This window comes from Octopus bimaculoides, chromosome 1 (assembly GCF_046866305.1).
Source record: "Octopus bimaculoides isolate indiv1 chromosome 1, ASM4686630v1, whole genome shotgun sequence".
Taxonomy (NCBI): Eukaryota; Metazoa; Mollusca; class Cephalopoda; order Octopoda; family Octopodidae; genus Octopus; species Octopus bimaculoides.
Genome location: NC_142928.1, coordinates 4,495,567 through 4,518,324, shown reverse-complemented (window position 1 = coordinate 4,518,324; position 22,758 = coordinate 4,495,567). Strand labels below are relative to the sequence as shown.

The 22,758-nt window shown below is 40.5% G+C and overlaps 1 protein-coding gene across 3 annotated transcripts in view; it reads right to left on the bottom strand.

Annotated features, from left to right (window-relative positions):
- Positions 1 to 22,758, bottom strand: part of LOC106882205 (E3 ubiquitin-protein ligase RNF123) — a 117,990-nt gene that overhangs the window by 76,082 nt on the left and 19,150 nt on the right. For 2 of the 3 annotated variants that reach the window (XM_089348028.1, XM_089348024.1), the window contains exons 3-5: positions 9,272 to 9,351; positions 4,344 to 4,441; positions 1,233 to 1,287 (exon numbers count right to left, since the gene is read on the bottom strand). In XM_089348028.1, coding sequence (XP_089204154.1) covers positions 1,233 to 1,287; positions 4,344 to 4,441; positions 9,272 to 9,351 — 233 coding nt within the window. Of the gene's footprint in view, positions 1 to 1,232; positions 1,288 to 4,343; positions 4,442 to 9,271; positions 9,352 to 9,938; positions 10,088 to 22,758 lie in introns of those variants that run through there. The other variant, XM_089348037.1, reaches the window with a different exon arrangement.

Here is a 22,758-nt window from a genome sequence, read left to right as displayed (position 1 = left end):
CGGATGAAGGGTCCTTTCTCTGTGTTTACCTTTCCTGTTTTCCATTTTTTCTTGTTGTTTAGACATTTAACTCATTTGTGACATAAGCTGCATCTTTCTATTTCAACTTTTTGAAAATCAGTGTAAATTGTGAAACCAGTTAAAGCTTTAATTATATTAATAAAAAATATTTGAATTATTCTCAGTGCATTTTGAACTTCTATTTTTCCTATATTCCTGTGTGGAATAAAATAACTGTTTTCTATATAGGCACAGGAATGGCTGTGTGGTAAGTAGCTTGCTTATCAACCACATGGTTCCAGGTTCAGTCCCACTGCATGGCACCTTGGGCAAGTGTCTTCTACTATAGCCTCGGGCAGACCAAAACCTTGTCAGTGGATATGGTAGACGGAAACTAAAAGAAGCCCGTTGTATATATATCTGTGTGTGTGTGTGTGTGTGTGTGTGTGTGTGTGTGTGTGTATTAATATATGTTTGTATGTCTGTATTTGTCCCCCCAACATAGTGTGTTTATGTCCCCGTAACCTAGCAGTTCAGCAAAAAAGACTGATAGCATAAATACTAGGATTACAAATAATAAGTCCTGGGGTTGATTTGCTCGACTAAAAGGCGCCACTCAGGCGGTACTGGCAATAGCCATGCTCAAAATGGTGTTTTTTACGTGCCGCCTGCACAGGAGTCAGTCCAGTGGCACTGGCAACAACCTCGCTCGAATGTTTTTTCACGTGCCAGTGAACGACCTTAATTGATTTTCAAACTTTATTGTGTTCTCATCAGAGGTGTCTCCAGAGAAATAAGCAGCCAAACTGTTTATATAATCAACAAATGCAGCAGTTACTCTATGAAGAAATCCTTAATTTGCATCCCTGAAGTGTAGGGGTTCCAAACAGTTTGTCTATCAGTTCAATGCAGAAGTCAGTGGTCAGCCCAAGGCCACAGTAGAAGCCACTTGCTCAAGTTGTCACACAGTGAAATAGAACTTTAGACCATTTGATGACAAAGGGAACTCAACAACCACACAGCCATACCAATACCTAGTCATAGCCTGCACTCAGCATTTCAAACCTGTCTTAATCAAACAACCATAACATTTAAACAACTGTTTTAAAGAAAATACCAAAGACAACAGTTTATCCTTTGATATCTAATATACTTTCATATTCCCTTTTCTCATTCAAACAGACACATACAAGAATAATAATAATAATAATAATAATAATTAAAATTATTACCTTTATAAACACAACAGTTTGCTCGAATTGAACTGAAGTTACTTAGGCTTGACACCTGTAGTTAAAGAAAACAAGATTCTCAGTTTATTTAAGACAAAAGTCATTCATCAATAAAATACATTTAGAGTTCATAATTATAAGGTGTTAATTTTAAAATAACCACCCACAACCTCATCATCATCATCATCGTCCTCATTGAACATCTGTCTTCCTTGCAGACATGGATGAGACAGTTTGACAGAATCCAACAAGCAGGAGCACTACATTAAGCTCCAATGTCGGCTTTTGTATGGCTCATATAGCTGGATGCCCTTCCTAATGCCAACCACTTAACAGAGTGGACTGGGACGGGGGCTTTTTTACACGGCACCAGCAATAGTGAGGTTGCCAAGTAATTTGCAAGACAAACAAGCATATCTCTATAAATTAAAGTGTCAAGCTCGTAGAATCATTAGAGCATTGGTAAAAGTGCCATATGTTATTTGTCCTAGCTCCTGGTGTTCTGAGTTCATCCCTCTGAACTTAATAAACTAAAGTACCAGTCAAGTACTGGGGTGTGGAGGTACATGGCTTAGTGGTTAGGGAGCAGGATTCATCATCATAAGATTGTGGTTTCAATTCCTGGACCAGATGATGCTCTTGAGCAACACACTTCATTTCACATTACTCTAGTCCACTCAGCTGGGGAAAATGAGTAATCAAGCGACTGACCAGTGTCCAGTCCAGGGAGGAATAATATATGTCAGAGAAACCTGGGAACCAGGACTATACTCCTTAGGGAGTAATGGAGACTAACCAAGTACTGCGGCTGACAGTATCAGGAAACCTTGCCTCTCGAAGTCGCTGGTCTTGCACCTAAATTAGCAACTGTTATTTTATGAAGGTGGATTCTGGCAGAATCATTAGAGGGTCAGATGAAATGCTTTGTGATATCTGTTCCACCTCTTTATGTTTCTGAGTTCAAATCCTGCCAAAGTTGACAGTTTTTCATCCCAGTGGGGTTGATAAAATAAAGTAGCAGTTTAGTACTGAGGGTGTTGATGCTATCCACTAACTCTCTCTCTCTCACATCTCAAAACTGCTGGCATTGTTCCTAAATTAGAAATGATTATTAAAGGCAGCAAGCAGGCAGAATTGTTAGAGTGTTGGAAAAATGCTTTGCTATATTTGCCTCAACTCCCTAAGTTCAAATTTCATGATGGTCAATTTCGCCAGAAGTCAATAACCCTCCTCATAAACAAACAACTATCAATGTAATTATATAATCTCTACCCCCAAAATTTAAACAATCCTATTAATCGTATAACTCCATAACCGCTCCAACTTTAATAATACTCTGGCCAAAATTATTGATCCTGAAATCAGAGCCTCTACATGAGCTTTAGGTAATCACAAATGAAAAAATAAATAGGTAATTTTACTAAAAAAGCCAATAATAAACCAAAAATCCAATATACATTAACATTCCCCATAAATAATAAATGAATAATACCCGTTCGCAAAGACCCCTAACCCTAACCCTAATAAAAATTAAAATAATTGTAAGGGTAATGAAGCACTGACCGTATATAACATTATATATACACCAACCTGTAATCACAATAGACTTAAAATACCAGTGATTTACTGGGGTCAATAGTATCAATTAACATCCTCGCCTCAAAATTACCGGCCTTGGACCTAAATCAGTGTTTGTGTTCATCCCCCCACCACCACCACCGCCACTGCATGAAAACCGGTGTTAGTTTGTTTATGTTTCTCTAACTTATCAATTTGGCAAAAAGAGATGTGAATAAGAAACCACTGTTATATAAAGGTGGCAAGCTGGCAGAATTGCAAGACGGTCAGAGGCTTTAAGAACAGTAGTTCCCAAACTTTATTGGGCTACCGCCCCCTTGACACTGAGGCTACATTCCTAGCACCCCCGCCCCAACTAACCACCTCTTTCTGAAGCCAATTCAAAGCAACTGTATTTCACAAATAAAACTTAACCTAATGAACCCATTATTTTGTTGTTTTTACCTGATTCGCTACCCCATTATCACCCCACTTTTCTTCAATGCCCCCTTGGAACTTTCCATCACATCCAGGGGGAGGGCAATACCACCAAGTTTGGGAACCACTATTTTACAAGAAGACACTTGGCCAAGGTGCCATGCAGTGGGACTGAACCAAGAACCATGTGGTTAGGAAGCGAACTTCTTACCACAAAGCCATGCCTGCACTTATCTCTTTTAATCTTTTACTTGTTTCAGTCATTTAACTGCGGCCATGCTGGGGCACCGCTTTTTAGTCGAGCAAATCGACCCCAAGACTTATTCTTTGTAAGCCTAGTACTTATTCTATTGTTCTCTTTTTGCTGAACTGCTAAGTTATGGAGACGTAAACTCACCAGCCTCAGTTATCAAGCGAAGTTGTGGGGACAAACACAGACACAAACATATACACACATACATATATATATATATATATATATATATATATATATATATATATATATATATATATATACACAACGGGCTTCTTTCAGTTTCTGTCTACCAAATCCACTCACAAGGCTTTGGTCGGCCCGAGGCTATAGTAGAAGACACTTGCCCAAGGTGCCACGCAGTGGGACTGAACCCAGAACTATGTGGTTGGTAAGCAAGCTACTTACCACACAGCCACTCCTGCGCCTGTCAAAGACAATACAAAAGGATGGTTTCATTTGAGAACTCAGACTATTCATGCAATCATAAACCAATTTTGAAATAACAATTCCTTGTTATTGTCTTTAGTTTGTTGTTTTTTCTCTCAAATTGTTGGGGGGAGGTTTCCAATAAAGCCATGTCTTTTTGTCTTTCTCCAATCTGATTGTTTTGATTAAGTTGAAGTAAATTATCAGAGCAGTGAGATATCACACCATTTATTAATCATCCAATCAACTCAGTGCCTTTCTATCAATCCTCTTTGTTTGTAGTTTGTGGCTCTGTTAGTGTCAAGTGGCTGCAGTGATTACGATAGGACAATATCACACACACACACACACACAAATGCACACATGCACACACACACACACACACTGATGATTGTTCATTGAATCACAAACAACAATATCTATAATACACTCACTCCTAATCTATCTGGCTCAACTGCAAGAGTCCGTGCACTCCCAGAATTCTCAAACAGAACTTCAGAACAACCCAATCGTCCTTCGGTAGTCGACACCTCTGGAAAAAATAAATATTTTAAAAATAAAACACTTTTAGGAAAAGAAAATAGTATTAAAAAAATAATAGCATAACTTTTAAAACAGTGTAAAGCAAAAAAGAACAAATCCATTTTAAATGCGGTTTTAAATCTGTATAGAATTTTAAATGTTATTTGTATAATGTTCAATGTTTTGAAAACAACCTCAAAGTTCATTGTAATAATAATAATAATAATAATAATAGCACCAACAACAAGGTAACACCAACATCCTCTCAAAGATTAGCTGGAGATGATTTTTAAAATGAGAATTTCTGAAATAAACTCGACTGCTCTCAGAAACGGGAATGCTAAAAATGAACCCAGCCATTCTCAAAAATTAAGCAAAACAACTGGAAAAATAATTCAGAATCCTTGTCTGGTACTGGATCAATTCCAAAATCTAATCAGTTTGTGCCAGTCACAAGGCCAAACATCCCTGAAAGTTTTATCCGAATCCATCCAGTGGTTCTTGAGATATCTTGTCCATGGATGAACAAACAAACATGACTGAAACAATACCTCCGCATTCGCTAAGGAGGAGGTAATGATGATGATGATGATGATGATGATGATGATGATGATGATGATGATGATGATGGTGGTGGTGATGGTGGTGATGATGATGATGATGATGACGGTGGTGATGGTGGTGATGATGATGATGATGATGATGATGATGATGATGATGATGATAATATTAATAATAATAATAATATTAATAATAATAATAATAATAATAATAATAATAATAATAATAATAATAATTGTTAAACAATTCAGTGATGACATCAGGATGCAATTTGGCCTTGATAAATGTGCAAAAGCTACCTTTATCAAAGGAAAAATGACAAATACATCTAATGTGAACCTTGACCAGCAAAATGTCATAAAAGAGTTAGAACCAGCGGAGAGCTACAAATACCTAGGGGTAATTGAAGGGGACAATATCAAGCACTCAGTGATGAGGGAAAGGATCAGAAGAGAATGTTATCGCAGGGTGAGAGCAATACTGAAGACAGAGCTGAACGCGAGAAACAGGATCGAAGCGATCAATGCTCTAGCCATACCAGTCGTGACTTACAGTTTCAACATCGTTAACTGGTCAATTACTGAAATATGTAATGTTGACAGAAAAATACGAAAACTGTTGACAATGCATAGAATGCACCACCCTAAGGCAGATATAGAACGTCTTTATCTGCCAAGAAAAGAAGGAGGCCGAGGACTTCTACAGCTGGCATTATCAATGAAGGTAGCCACAATTGGCCTAGACACCTATCTGAAAAACTCTGAGGACTGGATGCTAAAACTTGTCTTAAAATATGAAAGCAAGAAAGCATCTTACTCAGTAACAAAACAGGCAAAGGAATATCTAAGTGAATTCCAATTGCAACAAATTCAAGAATTAGACGAACTAGAAACACCTGCAGAAAAAGCTAAGCGCTTGAAAACCCGTGCTAAAATTGCTGCCTTAGCTATTATGACTGAAAAATGGCATGGAAAACCTCTCAATGGCAAATACCCAAAGAGAGCGAATAATGCAGATATTGACAAAGCCCTTACCCACCAATGGTTAATGGCCTCTGGCTTGAAATCAGAAACAGAGGGGTTTATCATAGCAGCCCAAGATCAATGCCTACCTACAAAGAACTACCAGGCCAACATATTAAAGAACGGCAGCTCCCCATTATGTCGTATATGCCAACAACAAAATGAGACCATCGATCATGTTGTCTCCATGTGCAGTCTGCTTGCGCCTACAGAGTATCTCAACAGGCATGATAGAGCTGCACAATATATTCACTGGGTAATATGCAAAAACCTGGACTTGCCCCATGATAAAAACTGGTGGGAACACAAACCACCACCAGTACTTGAAAATGATCACATTGCACTCCTCTGGAACTTCACCATTCAAACTGACAGAAAGATAGACGCAAATAGGCCAGACATCATACTGAAAGACTTCAGACAAAAATCATGCCTCCTCATTGATATGACTGTCCCAATCGATATAAACGTATCTGTCAAGACCTACCAAAAACAGAGCAAATATAAAGATCTTGAAATAGAAATTAGCAAAATGTGGAATCTGAAGACTAAAACAATACCTATTGTCATAGGTGCCCTGGGAATGACAGCGAAACGGGCTGATTACTACCTAGCTCAGATACCAGGAAAGCCCAAAATGGCTGAAGTTCAAAAGATAGTGCTCATGGGAACTGCCCATATCCTACGTAAAATACTGTCTATGTGATCTCAAATTTTAAAGCAAACACATAATTTTCTTATGGTTTCTTAAACATTCACTTGAACAAAACTGTACAAATCCAAATATATGGTACCCTAGGCATAACACCTACATGAACTTCTAACTTGTTGTCTCTTGAGGTCTCTGGGTGAGACTTGGATCCAACTTGTACAAATGCAAAACAAAAGTCAAACATAAAATAATAATAATAATAATAATAATAATAATAATAATAATAATAATAATAATAATAATAATAATAATAATAATAATAATATTTTCTACTTAAATCTTAACTAACTATTGATATTCATATCCATATTTTCCACTGTTCCCTATAACACAGGCTGAGATTACAGACATATTGGATTTTTTAAACACAAATACATAAAGTTTCACTTTGAACTTTTTTTTTGGGGGGTGGTGCAGGTCAGAGAATACTAGTTACACAAGTATTATCTTTTTTCTCCTGCTATCTTTTTCCTTCTTTCCATTCTCTCCCCCACTCCCATCTATCAATCTAAAATTGAATAATTCATGATATGAAAGTCCATTCGAGATTAAATGTACACCCTTCAAATTGTACAAAAATTAAATGACATTACACAAATCCAATTGTGAATGTTACTGGGTACAGGATGCATAAAAAAAAAAAAAAAAAAGAATCGCCTCCATTTTATAGGTTGACAAGCATTTTGAAAGCAACTGCAGCATGCACTGGTTCAAATCATGGTGGTGTCTGACTCACCCCACTCCCAAAAATATTTACATGAAGACATCCTTACCATCTGCCATTGGCATCACACAAATGACCAAGTAAAATATGGGAGGCTTTTCTGCCACACCCTGTATAACCTCTTCTATCTTCTACTTGTTTCGGTCATTAGACTGCGGCCATGCTGGGGCACTGCCTTGAAGAATACTTCGTCAATTGACTCATCCTCGTACTTATTTTTCTTTAAAGCCTGGTACTTACTATATCAGTCTCTTTTACTGAGCTGCTAAGGTATGGGGGATGTAAACACACCAACACTGGCTGTCAAGTGGTGATGGGGGACAAACAGAAAGATATAGAACCATATATACGTAAGAAGGGCTTCCTTTCAGTTTCTGTCTACTAAATCCACTCACAAGGCTTGGTCAACCCGAGGCTCTAGTAGAAGACACTTGCCCAAAGTGCCACACAATGGGACTGAACCCAGAACTATGCGGTTGGAAAGCAAGCTTCTTACCACATAGCTACACATGTACCTATGTTGAAAAAGTAATTCATCATCATCATCATCATCATCATCGTTTAACATCCACTTTCCATGCTAGCATGGGTTGGACGATTTGACTGAGGACTGGCGAACCAGATGGCTGCACCATGCTCCAATCTGATTTGGCAGAGTTTCTACAGCTGGCTGCCGTTCCTAACGCCAACCACTCCGAGAGTGTAGTGGGGGCTTTTACGTGCCACCGGCACAAGGGCCAGTCAGGCAGTACTGGCAACGGCCACGCTCAAAATGGTTTATTTTATGTGCCACCTGCGCAGGAGCCAGTCCAGCGGCACTGGCAACGACCCCGCTCGAATAATTTTTCACATACCATCGGCACAAGTGCCAATAAGGCGACACTCAAATGGTGCTATTTACGTGCCAGTGGCACGGAAGCCAGACAGCTGCTCTGGCAATGATCACGCTTGGACAGTGCTCTTAGTGCTCCACTGGTACAGGTGCCATTACGATTTCAATTAAAAAAAAAATCCCATCATATTTTTAGAATTAAATATTATTAGGGAATTATATAAAGAAAATTGAAACATTTTGTGTATGGTAGAAGTATAACCAATTTATTAGACATAAATTTCAACAACAAAATCTTACATGGACCCTGGTTGAGAACAACTGATCTATATCAGTGCTCTGCAACCGGTCTGCTGCAGCACACTGGTGTGCCACAAGGCAAGGCTAGGTGTGCCACAGTGTAGCCTGAATATATTTTTTTCCTTATACTTTTAGTTATGTTTTTAGGTCAGGTGTGCCGGTGAATTCTGAAAAGAATACAAGTGTACTGCAAGTGTTAAAATGTTGCGGAACTCTTTTCTGCATTGGTGGCATACAACTGAATTAGTAAATATGTGAATTGGTGATTTTTGTCTTTATTTATCTGAAATTGATTGTGAAAGAGGTGACGGAAAAAAGCTGTGGGTGTATTCTTAAACTGAAGATTAACAGGGGGAAAAAAAAATAAAAATTCTGTTGCCGTGCCTACTAAATGTTCCACCCACTTATACAGGGTGTCCACAAAGTCTGGGTACATGAGGATTAACACATACTTTAAGAAATTATTATTTCTTCTATTTAATTGTTTATGTTATGATTTTATTTACTCCATGTACCCACATGGGGATTAACACATACTTTAAGAAATTATTATTTCTTATATTTAATTGTTTATGTTATGATTTTATTTACTCCATGTACCCAGACCTTGTGGACACCCTGTATAATGGCAAAACTATCTTTCAATTTAATCCTTCATAATACAAATAGAGATAAAGAATTTGGATTACCTGCTGCCTTCTCAGCTATAACCACAGCATCCAACGTCCTGTCTATGTATTCTTGAAGATTGAATAAAGTGAGACTTTTTCTGAAAGAAGAATAATTAAACAATAATTAGATCATCAGGCATTGGCATGGCTGTATGGTAAGAAGTCTCCTTCGCAACCATATGGTTCTGGGTTCAGTCCCACTGTGTGGAACCTTAGGTAATTGTTTTCTACCACAGTCTTGGCATCCAAACATGCATTCTGGGTTATATCTGTTTGTCTGTGTCTGCCTATCTATCTATCTATCTATCTATCTATCTATCTATCTATCTATCTCTATGGACGGACGGTAGACATGTCGGCTCCATAAGTTTTGCCTCTTTATGTTTTAAAAAGTTTGTTTGTAAAGTTTATTTTTATATAGAAAGTTGTATAACAACTTATAGACTCTCTGGTGCAAGTTTTTTGCGACGGAAATCTGCCCTGTGTGGCATATTTCCAGGATATAAAAACCAATTTCGGCTTTCTAGCCATTTTTTTTTTTGAGACGATGGCGTCTTGTAGCCATGAAAATCTTTGTGACACGAACGCTGCATTTTGCAGTGTTTCGTTCGAAAAAGAATTTCCTAGTCTTCCTTCCTCACAGTTAAACGAGAGAATGGAGAAAAAGAAAAAAGAATTTACACACACAAATTCAAGTGTTAACACCGCCACCACCACCACCAACAACAACAAAAACAAAACTGTAACCAAGGTTACAAAACAGAACATAGACAATATTTCCAAAGAATCTGACGTCAGCACCAATTCTGGTGACAACATTATTACCACCACCACCAACAACAACGACAACAACAACAACAACAACAACAGCAGCAGCAGCAACAGTTCAACTCAACCTTTGCTCTCTTCACCAGCAGCAAGCGAAAGAGAGGAAGGAAAAAGCCACAACACCACTGACACAAATACCACATCTGCCGCCAATACCAGTGCCAACATCAGCAACAACAATAACAACAATAACAAAAACAAAAACTTTGCTGAAGCTTTGAAGCAAAGTGAAACTGTTGTGTCCTACACGACAAAGGAAATTATAGAAACGAGGAAGTTGATTACCAAAGAAAGCGGTGAAGTACATTTGAATATACCACAGCGCGTATGAGAGGAGACAAATAGGAAAACAATAATTTATAAAATAATAAACACAAAAAGTAGAAGGCCGGAACAGGCCAGTATAGACGAGATCGAAAGATGCTTGAGATCTATTTGGGACAAAAAATCCTATATCACTTATTATAGATTTTCACAAGTTCAGGTGATTTTTCGAAATGAAGAGTTCGCGAAGACGTATTCAGCGCTAACTCTTCACACACCTGAAATAACAATGTTACCCAGTTACCTTGGCCAAAAGGTAACAAAGGTAACAATAAAGCACGCACCTCCAACAATCGACACACTATGGTTGATATCGGCCATATGTGTTGATATGGACAACATCAACATACTGAAAATAAACGTTGGAGAGAGCAATTGAACCGGAAAAAGCATACAAATCTTGTTCCACACAAACGAACAAGAAATCAAAAAAATCCCACCATACAACCTTTTGGCAACAGACTAAAAGTTGCATATAGTAGTAGAGGGCAGGCGGCCTCGCTGTTACTTATGCGACAGCGAGGCACACCTCAAAAAGGAGTGTCCGACTGCCCGAAAAACACAACAACAACAACAAGAACTAACTAAACACACAAAAAAAGCCTTGCTGCCCACACCGCCATCCACACAAAAAACAATAAAAGCAACATCAACAACATCAACGAAAGAAAATACAACAAAAACTACAAAATTAACAAACAAAGAAGACGAAAAAAGAAAAGACAATACAAAAACTGATACCCCTTCCCCCACATCACTTACACCACAACCAAAAATTCAACAACCAACAACAACAAAAACAACAATACAACCACTTACACAAGCAAACACAGAAGCATACAACATGCCTCTACCTCCTTCCGATTCCTCAGAGTTTTCATCTGAAGACGAGTCAAGTACTGAGGAATGGAAAATAGCCCAAAAAGGAAGGAGGAAGAGGAGCAAAAAAAGAAAAACGAACAACAACAAAGCAGGGAGATTCACATCTCCCGAAAACACTCCCAACGCCTACACGATAAACACCAATGCTAACACACCAAAAACAATGCTAACAGCAATAGACACTACAAACACAGAGTTGATGAATTACATCAACTCTAAAACAAACATCACAAATAACGACATCAAAACAAACAACCACCCACGCACAACACCGCCAAAACATATTAAAATTTATCATGTAACACCAGCATTACACAACACAATAAAATCCCTCTACCCCAACTCGGTAGGGGGATTCCAGAAATATTTGTGCAAGAAATTGTACAATGAAAAATCCAAGGAAGAAACAAAACTTTCGAACGGTAAGTAACTCACTGTTCTTTTGTTTTGTGCTTTAAAGCACACGTATAAATAGAATCATGGTGAAGATTGGTTGTGTGAATGTGCGTGGCTTGGGGTCCCCTTGGAAACAAGGGTACCTCTTAAATGACATCAAGTCACACAATTTGGATATCATAGCCATTAGTGAGACCAGACTCCATGAACCGCGGGCCCTAAAGTCCATGTTTGGCAGAGAGTTTAACATTTATTTTTCTCCCTGTCTGCCGAGGACGGGCGGTAGTGGTGAGGCGGTTCTTTTTCGCAAGAGTCTGGATCTCCAAGTAAAGACGATATTTACGGACCCGGAGGGTAGACTGGTTGTCCTAGATGTGGACGGCAGCGATGGAGGCGCTTTTCGGTTGCTGGCAGTTTATGTGCCTCCTTTAACAGGTCGGTCGGACTTTCGACGTCTAGAAGTATTCCTGGGAACGTCTTGTCCCTTACTTTTAGTGGGAGATTGGAATGCTACCTTGGACACGCATCTAGACTACGTGGGGAGTGACAAAACTAGAAGGGGATGCAAAGGCCTCAGAGACCTGCTCAGACGCTTCCAGTTGTCTGACAGGTACCGACTCGACCACCCAAATGTACCAACGTGGACTTGGAGCAACCGCATTGGGTCGTCGAGATCGTATCTAGATAGGATAGTGTGTAGGACAAGAGATAGAGATAGTTTAGGATGTCCACAGTTCCACATAGTCAGCTACACGGATCACAAAATTGTGACGTGTACGCTAGACTTAGATAAGGCATATAGGCAGGGTCCCGGTTACTGGAAACTAAACGAGTCTTTCCCGTCGAGACAGGTTTTCAGAGACCGGATTAGCACGTTAGTAAAGAGGGCTTTGACGGGAGCCATCGTCAACGACAAATGGTGGTTTGCCCTCAAGAGAGCAGTAAGGGAGGAAGCAATAAGGTATAGCAGGGCACTAGCTGTAGAGAGGAACAGAGTAGAGGGGGAGCTAGTGATAAAGTTAGAAGAGGCATTGCAAAGTGGCATCGCATCCGACGTTTTAGCGGCGAGGTTGGCCCTCGACCAACACTTCAATGCTAAACACGAAGGGTGTGCTGTCAGGGCAAGGATGCGTGCTCTGAGGAATGAAGGTGTTGGAGCCGCACGAGAGGCCCAGATGGCGGAGGCGCAGCGGGGTAACAGAGCCACCATCCGGTCTCTTGTAGACGAACAGGGGCGCGAATTGCTCGAGCCGAGCAAGATGTGCGAGGTGTTTCAGCGTCATTTTACCCGACTGTTCGGGAGGAGTGGCAAGCGAGAAGGCAGGGTGGACTTTAATGCCTACCTGCACAGCTTGCCACGACTCTCGGCAAGAGAGGCGGAGTGCTGCGAAGGGGTCATCACGGCGGAGGAGGTGAGGGACGCGATGGCAGGTTGCTCGACGGACAAATCTCCGGGTTTGGATGGTCTGCCCTACGAGCTTTACAACTGTATGCCAGACTTGTTTGGAGACGTCTTGGCGGCCGTGTACTGCAACTGGCAGCAGAACGGGAGCATTCCCGGTTTTGTGAGCCGAGGAGCGGTAACGCTGCTGAAGAAAGATCCAAACAAGGGGGACGCCATAGATAACTTTAGGCCCATCACTCTGCTCAATGCAGACATGAAAATTTTGGCCAAGGTGTTAGCCAAGCGGTTGGCGCTTGTCATCGAGAAACTGGTCGGCATGGCGCAGACGTGCGCCGTGCCGGGCCGGAGCATCCATGACAACCTCCATCTGATGCGCTACATCATAGAGAGGGTAGTTAAGGAACCTGGCATGGGTGGGGCTCTGATCAATTTGGATCAATCCAAAGCTTTCGATAGGGTAGACCATCGATACTTGGAGGCCATCCTCGAAGCGGCCGGCTTCGGTCCCGTTTTCCGCGGCTGGATGGCTGCCTTGTACACAGGCATCCGTTCGGTTGTTCGCGTCAATGGACGTCTATCGGGACCCTTCGACATTGCACGTTCGGTTTGTCAGGGATGCCCCCTGTCACCGCTCCTGTACGTATTGACTCTCGAGCCACTACTGCGAAAGATGGCGACGCTGAGGGGCATCCCGCGAGAACTGGGGTGCGGGGCGAGCATGTCGGCAGATGCGGACGACGTCACCGTCATAGCGTCTAGCCACGAGCACATCGAGCTTGTCGGTGAGACGCTGAAAGACTACGAAGCGGTGACGGGAGCGAAAATCAACCGGGATAAGTCGGTGGGTTTGCTGCTCGGCACCTGGAGAAGCAAGCCCATACCGTCCGGTAGCGCCTCAGTAGTGGGACGCTGGACGGACGGTCCGGTCAAGTTGCTCGGAGTCTGGTTCGGTCCGGACCTGCAAACAGAGAAGAACTGGGGCGAGATAACGAGTAGGGTGGCCACTCTCTGCCGGCAATGGTCCGAGAGGAAGCTGTCCCTAAAAGGTCAGGCGGAGGTGGCGAACGCGTACATCGCGTCCGTCACCTAATACCACCTGACCGTCGTGCCTTGTCCCAATCGCGCCATCACCGAAATGGAGCGCATCCTCTTCCGCTTTTTGTGGAAAGGAAGTGTTCCAATGGTGAGGCGATCCGTTTGTTGCCAACACCCGCTGAAAGGAGGGCTGGGTATGCCGTGGTTGATGATGCGCAGACATGCGCTGAGACTGCGACATCTCCGGCTCTACGTAGACGACGGTGAGCAGGTGTGGTCGCCGTTTGTGCGACGCGCTTTCCCGCAGCTCGTCTCCATGACCGAGCTGCAGTCGAGGATCAAAAAGAGGCCGAGGAATGGCGAATGGCACCGTGAGTGTCGCGTTGCTCTGCAACAACTTTGCTGTCCTGGGTCGACCTTGAGCGGCTGCATCACAACGAAGTCATTCTATAGGGGATTAGTGGTGGGCAGGTACGACGACGATCTCGGGGCGAACCTGGGTGTCAACGAGGAATACCTGACCCGCCTGTTCAGGACGACTTTCAGTCCGGGACCTATGGACAACTTCCAGAGATCCCTGACCTGGCAGTGTTACCGAGAGGCACAACCCGTTCGGGATAAGCTCTATAGACACGGCTCGCGAAATGCGGGGCCGGCCTGCCTGAGATGCGGTCAGAGCGATGAAACCGTTCTGCACGCACTCGTGCAGTGTCCAACCATTTCGGAGCTGTGGGCTTATGTCGAACGACTGCTGTCACGTGTGGGACGAGTCGGTTTATCAACCAAGTCTATCGTCAATATCGTCACGCCTCCTTCCTTTAAACGGGAAGGAAGAGCTGTATTTATCGTACTTGTGGCTATGGCGAAAGAATGCATCTGGTGGACGCGTCTGAAAGGATTAGAGACAAATACTTTCCTCTCTGGTCAATCTCTCATCAACTTTTTCAAGTATCACTTGAAAAGGAAGGTGAGAGTAGAGAGGCAAGTGTTGTCTAGCAAATGTTTCGAAAAAAGATGGATACATGTAGCAAGAATGGCACGTATAAATGACGAAGCCACCTTGACCATGATTTTATAAAACGTTTTAAAATTTCGTAAACAGAGAGTTACTTACGTTTCTTGCATAAATAAAAGGAATTTTATTTAACAAATTGTGACACTAAGGACCGAGGTTACCGTGGTCTTTTCGTAGGTTTTTCTTTCCACGGATAACCTCCCCATTTATTGGGAATTTTCTGTATTATTTCATATTTTTTGTAAATACCCCAAACGTTTTGCGATGTATTTTTTTTCATCGTTGTCCCCACTTTTGTTTTTTTCTTCTGCTTTGTTTTCGCCCCCCTTCGAAAAGAAAAACTCTACATTTGTATTTTGTCCCCTCTATGTTGAGCATTGTGTGGCTAATAAAGAAACATATCTATCTATCTATCTATGAAAACAGGAGATTGAGAAATATTCTTGGTGTTATTTATTCATCTATTTTGATATTATTACTCTGCTGAGAATATTTTCCAGTATTTTTCAACTCTTATGTATACTTCAGACAAATATAACATCTGCATACAGATTTTGGAAAACTGGAATAAGCAGAAGTGATTCAAGTGGACACAGCTTGGATTTTAACCATATCTACATAATATATATATATATATATATATATATATATATTTAGAGAGAGGGAGAGAGAGAGAGAAAATGTAGTGATCCGTGAAAGAAAATTCAACAAAAAAAGTACTCCATCTGGTGAGAGATAAATATTATTTATTTAAAGGTCACAATATATGTATTAGAGCGCTACTAATACATGTAGCACTTTAACCCATATATGCCCATAAAAAAAAATGAAATCTTAAAATTTCACTGTATTTAGATTAAATGTTATGGTAAGCTTTTACAATCTGGAAGAGAAGGACAGCATGCAACTGTTAGCTATGGATGTAGACTACCTCCTGGACATTTTGTATGCTCAGTCAAATGCTTCCCAGTGAGTTCATGTTCAAACAAGTAGGAGCAGGTTTTGCATTGCGAAAATGCAAGCAGAGGTATATCTGGGTTTTAATACATGTATTTTGACCTTTAAATAAATAATCTTTCTCTCTCTCTATCTATCTATCTATATATATATGTTCATCCATCCATCTATCTATCTATCTATCTATCTATCTATCTATCTATCTATCTATCTATCTGCCTGTCTGTCTATCTATCTATCTACCTATCTATCTGTATTTATCTATCTATCTGTCTGTCTGTCTGTCTATCTATCTATCTGTCTGTCTGTCTATCTGTCTATCTATCTATCTATCTATCTATCTATCTATCTGCCTGTCTATCTATCTGTCTATCTATCTATTTTTTGTCTATCTATCTATCTATTTGTCTATCTATCTATTTATCTATCTATCTGTCTGTCTATCTGTCTGTCTATCTATCTATCTATCTATCTATCTATCTATCTATCTATCTATCTATGTCTGTCTGTCTATTTATTTATCTATCTGTCTGTCTATCTATCCATCCATCCATCTAGACAGATAGATAGATGGGTAGATAGGTGGATGGATGGATATTCTCATCATCATTTTGACATCCACTTCTCCTAGAACTTGCTGCGTCAAATTTTCAACATCCAGATACCTTTCCTGTCATCAACCCTCACTCATCCTCAGGTAAGGTAATATTTCCACATGGCCAGACATGTTTTTCACAAGAGACTGGAAATGAAGGGCACTATTTGTATGACGGTTACACTCATTTCCAACTATCACACAACGTTAAGAAAAGACACGCACACACACAAGGGGCTTCTTTCAGTTTCCACCCACCGAATCCACTCACAAGGCTTTGGTTAAACAGGGGATGTAGCAGCAGGGACTTGCCCATGGTGCCATGCAGTGAGAGTGAACCCCAAACCATGCCACACCTATAAACAATAATTAAAATTCACAGATAATCATTCTAATGAGATTATTAAAATATTTTAACCATCTAAGGAATAAATGGAAAAAGAAAAATGATAGGAAAGACTGTAAAATGACGGTGGTGGAGGTAGGGGGTAACAGTCTGAAACGATGCCAAAAAGGAGTGAACTACAGATCAGATTGAACTCACAGAATTCTCTCTCACTCTCTTTCTTTCTGTACACGTGTGCATGTGTGTCCGTGTGTCCAAAGTATTGCCAATCCTTAGCACACACTGACAACCATCAAAATTGTTAGTAGTTTGCAAAATGTGAATTTCTTCGTTATTTGACATTTTCAGGTATTATGGTAAAGAAGGCAGAAAAAAAAAATCCCGGTTATTCTTTTATGTGTTTCAGTCGTTTGACTGCAGCCATGCTGGAGCACCACCTTTAGACATACAAATCAACCCCCAGGACTTATTCTTTGTAAGCCTAGTACTTATTCTATCGGACTCTTTTGCTGAACCGCTACGTTTTGAGGACGTAAACACACCAACATCAGTTGTCAAGTGATGGTGGGGAGGACAAACACAGACGCACACACACAAATACACACACACACATATATATACGACAGGCTTCTTTCAGTTTCCATCTGCCAAATCCACTCACAAGGCTTTGGTCAGCCTGAGGCTATAGTAGAAGACAATGGCCCAAGGTGCCACAAAGTGGGACTGAACCCGGAACCATGTGGTTGGGAAGCAAGCTTCTTACCACACTGCCACGTTGCACCTATATTTACAACAACATCTTATTTATATTATTTACATTTGACAGATATTTGTCCTCATCTCGAGTGCCAATCAGGCGGTACAGTCATCAGCCACATCAGCGATTTTGATTTTACTTGCCACAACAGGTCTTCGCAAGCAATGAATGAAGGGTACTCATAAGTGGGTTTGTTATACACCCCTGGCATAAGCCACGGGTTAAGGTTTCACTTGGCTTGCCAGTCTTCTCAAGCACTGCATATCTCCAAAGGTCTTTCAAACAATGTATGTGTGTGTGTGGATTGTGTGGTAAAAAACTTGCTTCTCAACCACATGGTTCCGGGTTCAGTCCCACTATCTGGCACCTTGGACAAGTGTCTTCTAACATAACCGTGGGCTGACTGAAGCTTAGTGTGTGGATTTGGTAGACTGGAAGTGAAAGAAACCCATTGTGTGTGTGTGTGTATGCATGTCCTTGTGTCTGTCTTTATCCCCCAGGACAGGTGTTGGTGTGTTTATGTCCCCTGTAGCTTAGCAGTTCGGCAGAAGAGACCGATAGAATACCAGACTTTAACAAAAAAAAAAAAATAAAAACAAAGTACAAGGATTAATTCATTTGACTAAAATACTTCAAGGTGATGCTCCAGCATGGTCGCAGTCTGAGGACTGAAACAAGTAAAACCACAATCACTACTACGACATCCAAAGCAAGGTAGAGGATCAAAAAGACTACACGTCTGCCTGGTAAGTACCCAACAGCCTGTAAATTGCTTTATCTGCAGAATCATGGGAAACAAGCATATAAAGAGTGATTAAGAGTGAGTAGCTTAATGAGTAATCCAATTAAAGTAGGCACACAGTGAGGCGGGGGGGGGGGATACAATTTAATATTTAAATCTGCTAAACACAAGCTACAGACTGAGAACAGATTGTTCTGTGCATCTGATATAAAAAGTAGAGCTAAGTTTGCATTGTAAAGAATAGGTGCAGGAGTGGCTGTGTGGTAAGTAGTTTGCTTACCAACCACATTGTTCTGGGTTCAGTCCCACTGCGTGGCACCTTGGCAAGTGTCTTCTACTAAAGCTTTGTGAGTGGATTTGGTAGACAGAAATTGAAAGAAGCCTGTCGTGTATGTGTGTGTGTGTGCGTGTGTGTGTGTGTGAGACTGTGTTTGTTCCCCCACTATCGCTTGACAACCAATGTTGGTGTGTTTACGTGCCCGTAACTTAGCGGTTCAGCAGAAGTCACTGATAGAATAAGTACTAGACTTACAAAGAATAAGTCCAGGAGTCGATTTGTTCAACTAAAGGCAGTGCTCCAGCATGGCTGCAGTCAAATGACGGAAACAAAAGAATAAAAGAATTAGCAGCATTTAATTAGATGATATAACTGGCACTCCGTTGGTTATGGTGACAAGGGTTCACACCCATGACTGTGTGTGTGTGTGGGGGGGGGTCTAGACATCATCATGCAAGAAAAGTTGTTCATTTCTAGTTTTCTGTGATAATCATGTTTGGTCAAAGGGCAAAATATTCTGTTGCATGGAAACAGGCGAGGGTTGGCAACTGGATAAGCATCTGGCTGTATAAAATCTGCCTCAACAAATACCATCTGATCCATGCTGGCATGGAAATGTAGACATCAACTGATGATGATAATGATGCCTAAGATGATGATGATGATGATGAACAGAGTCTGGTTAGCAATAGAGAAATACCTTCATGTTTCACAATAGCAAGGAGTGAGAAGAAAAAAATTTAAGAAATTTGATGAGTTATAGACATTCTTATTTCTTTTATTTTTACAAATAAAAAATATAGATGAAATTCACAAACGTGGGGCACAAGGTCCCCTAAATTTTAAGGGGACAGATAGTTGATTATATCCACACCAGTACTTGATTGGTACTTTATTTTATCTAACCCCACCATTGAATGATGAAAGACAAAGTTGGTTTCCTAGTGAGAACTGAATTCAGGACATGAAGAGATGTAACTAAATATTATAAGGCATTTCGCTAGATGCTTTACCGTTTCTCTTACTCCACCATCCTGAAATTGCTAATGATACTGCTAACATACCAATATGTATATATGGCATATAAACAACTGAAACCGCCCCTAACTAAGTCAACATGTCACACCGTCTCTAAAAATGACTGATGAATTAACTAACCTGTTACTTCAGCTACCTACTCTGAAGATATGATATAGAAACTGTAAGACAGAAGAAAGAGGAAAATTGTTCAATGGCAGACAATACTGTTAAAATGGAGCAAACACAAGGTCACTCAGCCCTCTGAAAACAGCAGCCATAAACTCTTATTACACCCTTCTGTCTTCAATAAAAATTATACTTAACAATATGGTTTCTAATATACAAATGGTGGGGTTGTTGTGAGAAGAACACCTTTCATTATCTCATCTGAGAACATGCAACAACAAAGTCTACTTTGTGCAGAAAAAAAATGAAAACTTCTGGAAGGTGTTCAGCCAGCAGGATATAGCAGCCAATTTTTCCTCAACTTATACTCTACCATTTTAAATAAAGAACAATTTGGATAATGCACTCCCCACATATTCAAACAAGTAAGTAGCATGCATACAAATATCTATGTATGTGCATGCACGCATACATACATCAATAAGTTACTGTCAGAAATAATGAAACACCACATAAATTTTCAGTCAGTTAAAGCAAAATAGTGTCACTGAATCTTGCACAATTCTCTGTTCTCACTCATCAAAATTTAAATGTGTAATATAGGAGTGGTGTGCGGTAAGAAGCTTGTTTCCCAACCACACGGTTCCGGGTTCAGTCCCACTGCATGGCACCTTCGGCGAGTGTCTTCTACTATAGCCTCGGGCCGACCAAAGCCTTGTGAGTGGATTTGGTAGATGGAAACTGAAAGAAGCCCATTGTATATATATGTATATATATATGTATGTATGGATGTATTTGTGTGTCTGTGTTTGTCCCCCCACCTTTGCTTGACAGCCAATGTTGGTGTGCTTATGTCCCTGTAACTTAGCAGTTTGGCAAAAGTAACCGATAAAACAAGTGCCAGGCTTACAGAGACTAAGTCCTGGGGTCAATTTGTTTGACTAAAGGTGGTGCTCCAGCATGGTCGCTGTCAAATGACTAAAACAAGTAAAAGAATAAAAGAATATAAAATTGAATTTCTGTTTGTCTGTCTGTCTGTCAAAATGAAAGTAAAAACAGCAAATCTGTACATGTAGTCCCACCCTGGTTCAGATTCGAAACTGAATCTTTCAATTCTCCTTGGGCATATTCAAATGTCAAACGGGTGTTCCACTTGATCTGTGGCCTTTTCTTCAGTGCCATCGCACAGATCAAGTGGATTTGGTAAAGCTATTGTTCTATATAGCTATTTTTCTAGCTTATCAGTTCAGGCATAAAATATACAAACTTCTTTGAGACAGGCAGAGAGAATCTTACAGCAAAGTGAGATGCCTGACATACACACAGAGAACTTGACAGGGAAACAACTAACATCGACACACCCACAAAAAGACAATTCACACATGCATTCTGACTTGACTTACAGATCTGCTTCGCTTTAACTACCGACTGTTATAGTTAAACTTCTCTATCACACAATGCCTTGCTTTGCATTCCTGTAATATAGTGTCAGAAATTCAGTGCTAACACCGACAGGACACAGCATTTGTAACTTCATTTGACTATTACATACGAACACCAAAGAAATGCACAATGTGCACCAGAAATGCCATTAAGCATCTTGACCAGCGTGCAAACAATTCTGCCAGCTCGCTACCTTAATAATAATAACGAGCTGGACCCGTGAAAAATTCACGGGAAACATAAAAAATGTAAGCATCTGTAATTTGTGTGCTGTTGCCATGAGAAATGAAGAACTATGAAAGACATGAAGAACTATGAAAGAAAGCGAATAAGTACCGGGGGTGAGGGAAAGAAGAGAGAACTAACACTGGATCATTCTAGAACTCTCACAATAAAAAAGTAAGCACCTGAAAGACTTTCCCTCTATTCATTACTAAATGTCTTTCCCGCTTCTTCATTGTTAAATGTAAAGAAGCTAGAAAAGATTAATTGTATTTCAGTCTAATTATCATTGTAAATGACTGAGGCTTTCCTTTCTCTGTCTCTATCGCTTCAATTCTTTTCTCTATAGTTAAGAGAGTGAAGGTGCATGGCTCAGTGGTTAGGGGTATTCAGCCCACGATTGTAAAGTCATGAATATGATTCCCTGCAGCGCACTGTTTTCTTGAGCAAGGTACTCTACTTCACCTTACTGCAGTCTACTCAGCTGGCAAAAATGAGTTGTAGCTGTAATTTAAAGGGGCCAGCCTTGTCACATTCTGTGTGAGGCTGAATCTCCCAGAGAACTCCCTTATGGTATGCATGTCTGTGGAGTACTCAGTCATTTGCAAATTAATTTTATCCTCGTGTGGTAATGAAAAGTGAAAGTGATATCCAATATTTGCTGTAGTTGTCTTTAATTTAACAATGTATCTATGTATCAACTTTCTTTCGATCTTTGTATCTACTGTCTCTCTCACTTCCTGTGTCCCTCCTCCCTTCCACTTTTAATTTAACAATGTGTCTATATATCTATGTATCAACTTTTCTTGCAATGTGATAATCATTTAAAAACACAAAACGAACGCCGTCACCACTCACTGTCTCTCTCACTCTCTCTTTCTCTCTCACTTCCTCTCTCCTGCTTTGCCTCTCACTTCTTTTGAGGTAAAGTGTTACACACACCACAGGTACAGACATACAAAAACAACAAGTTGGCCTATTAATATTATTGATTATTTCAAATTTTTGCCACAAGGGCAGCTTGGGGGATGTGGGGATTTTTCAATTACATTGACCCCAGTACGTAGCTGGTACTTATTTAATCGACCCCAAAAGGATGAAAGGCAAAGTCGACCTTGGCAGAATTTGAACTCAG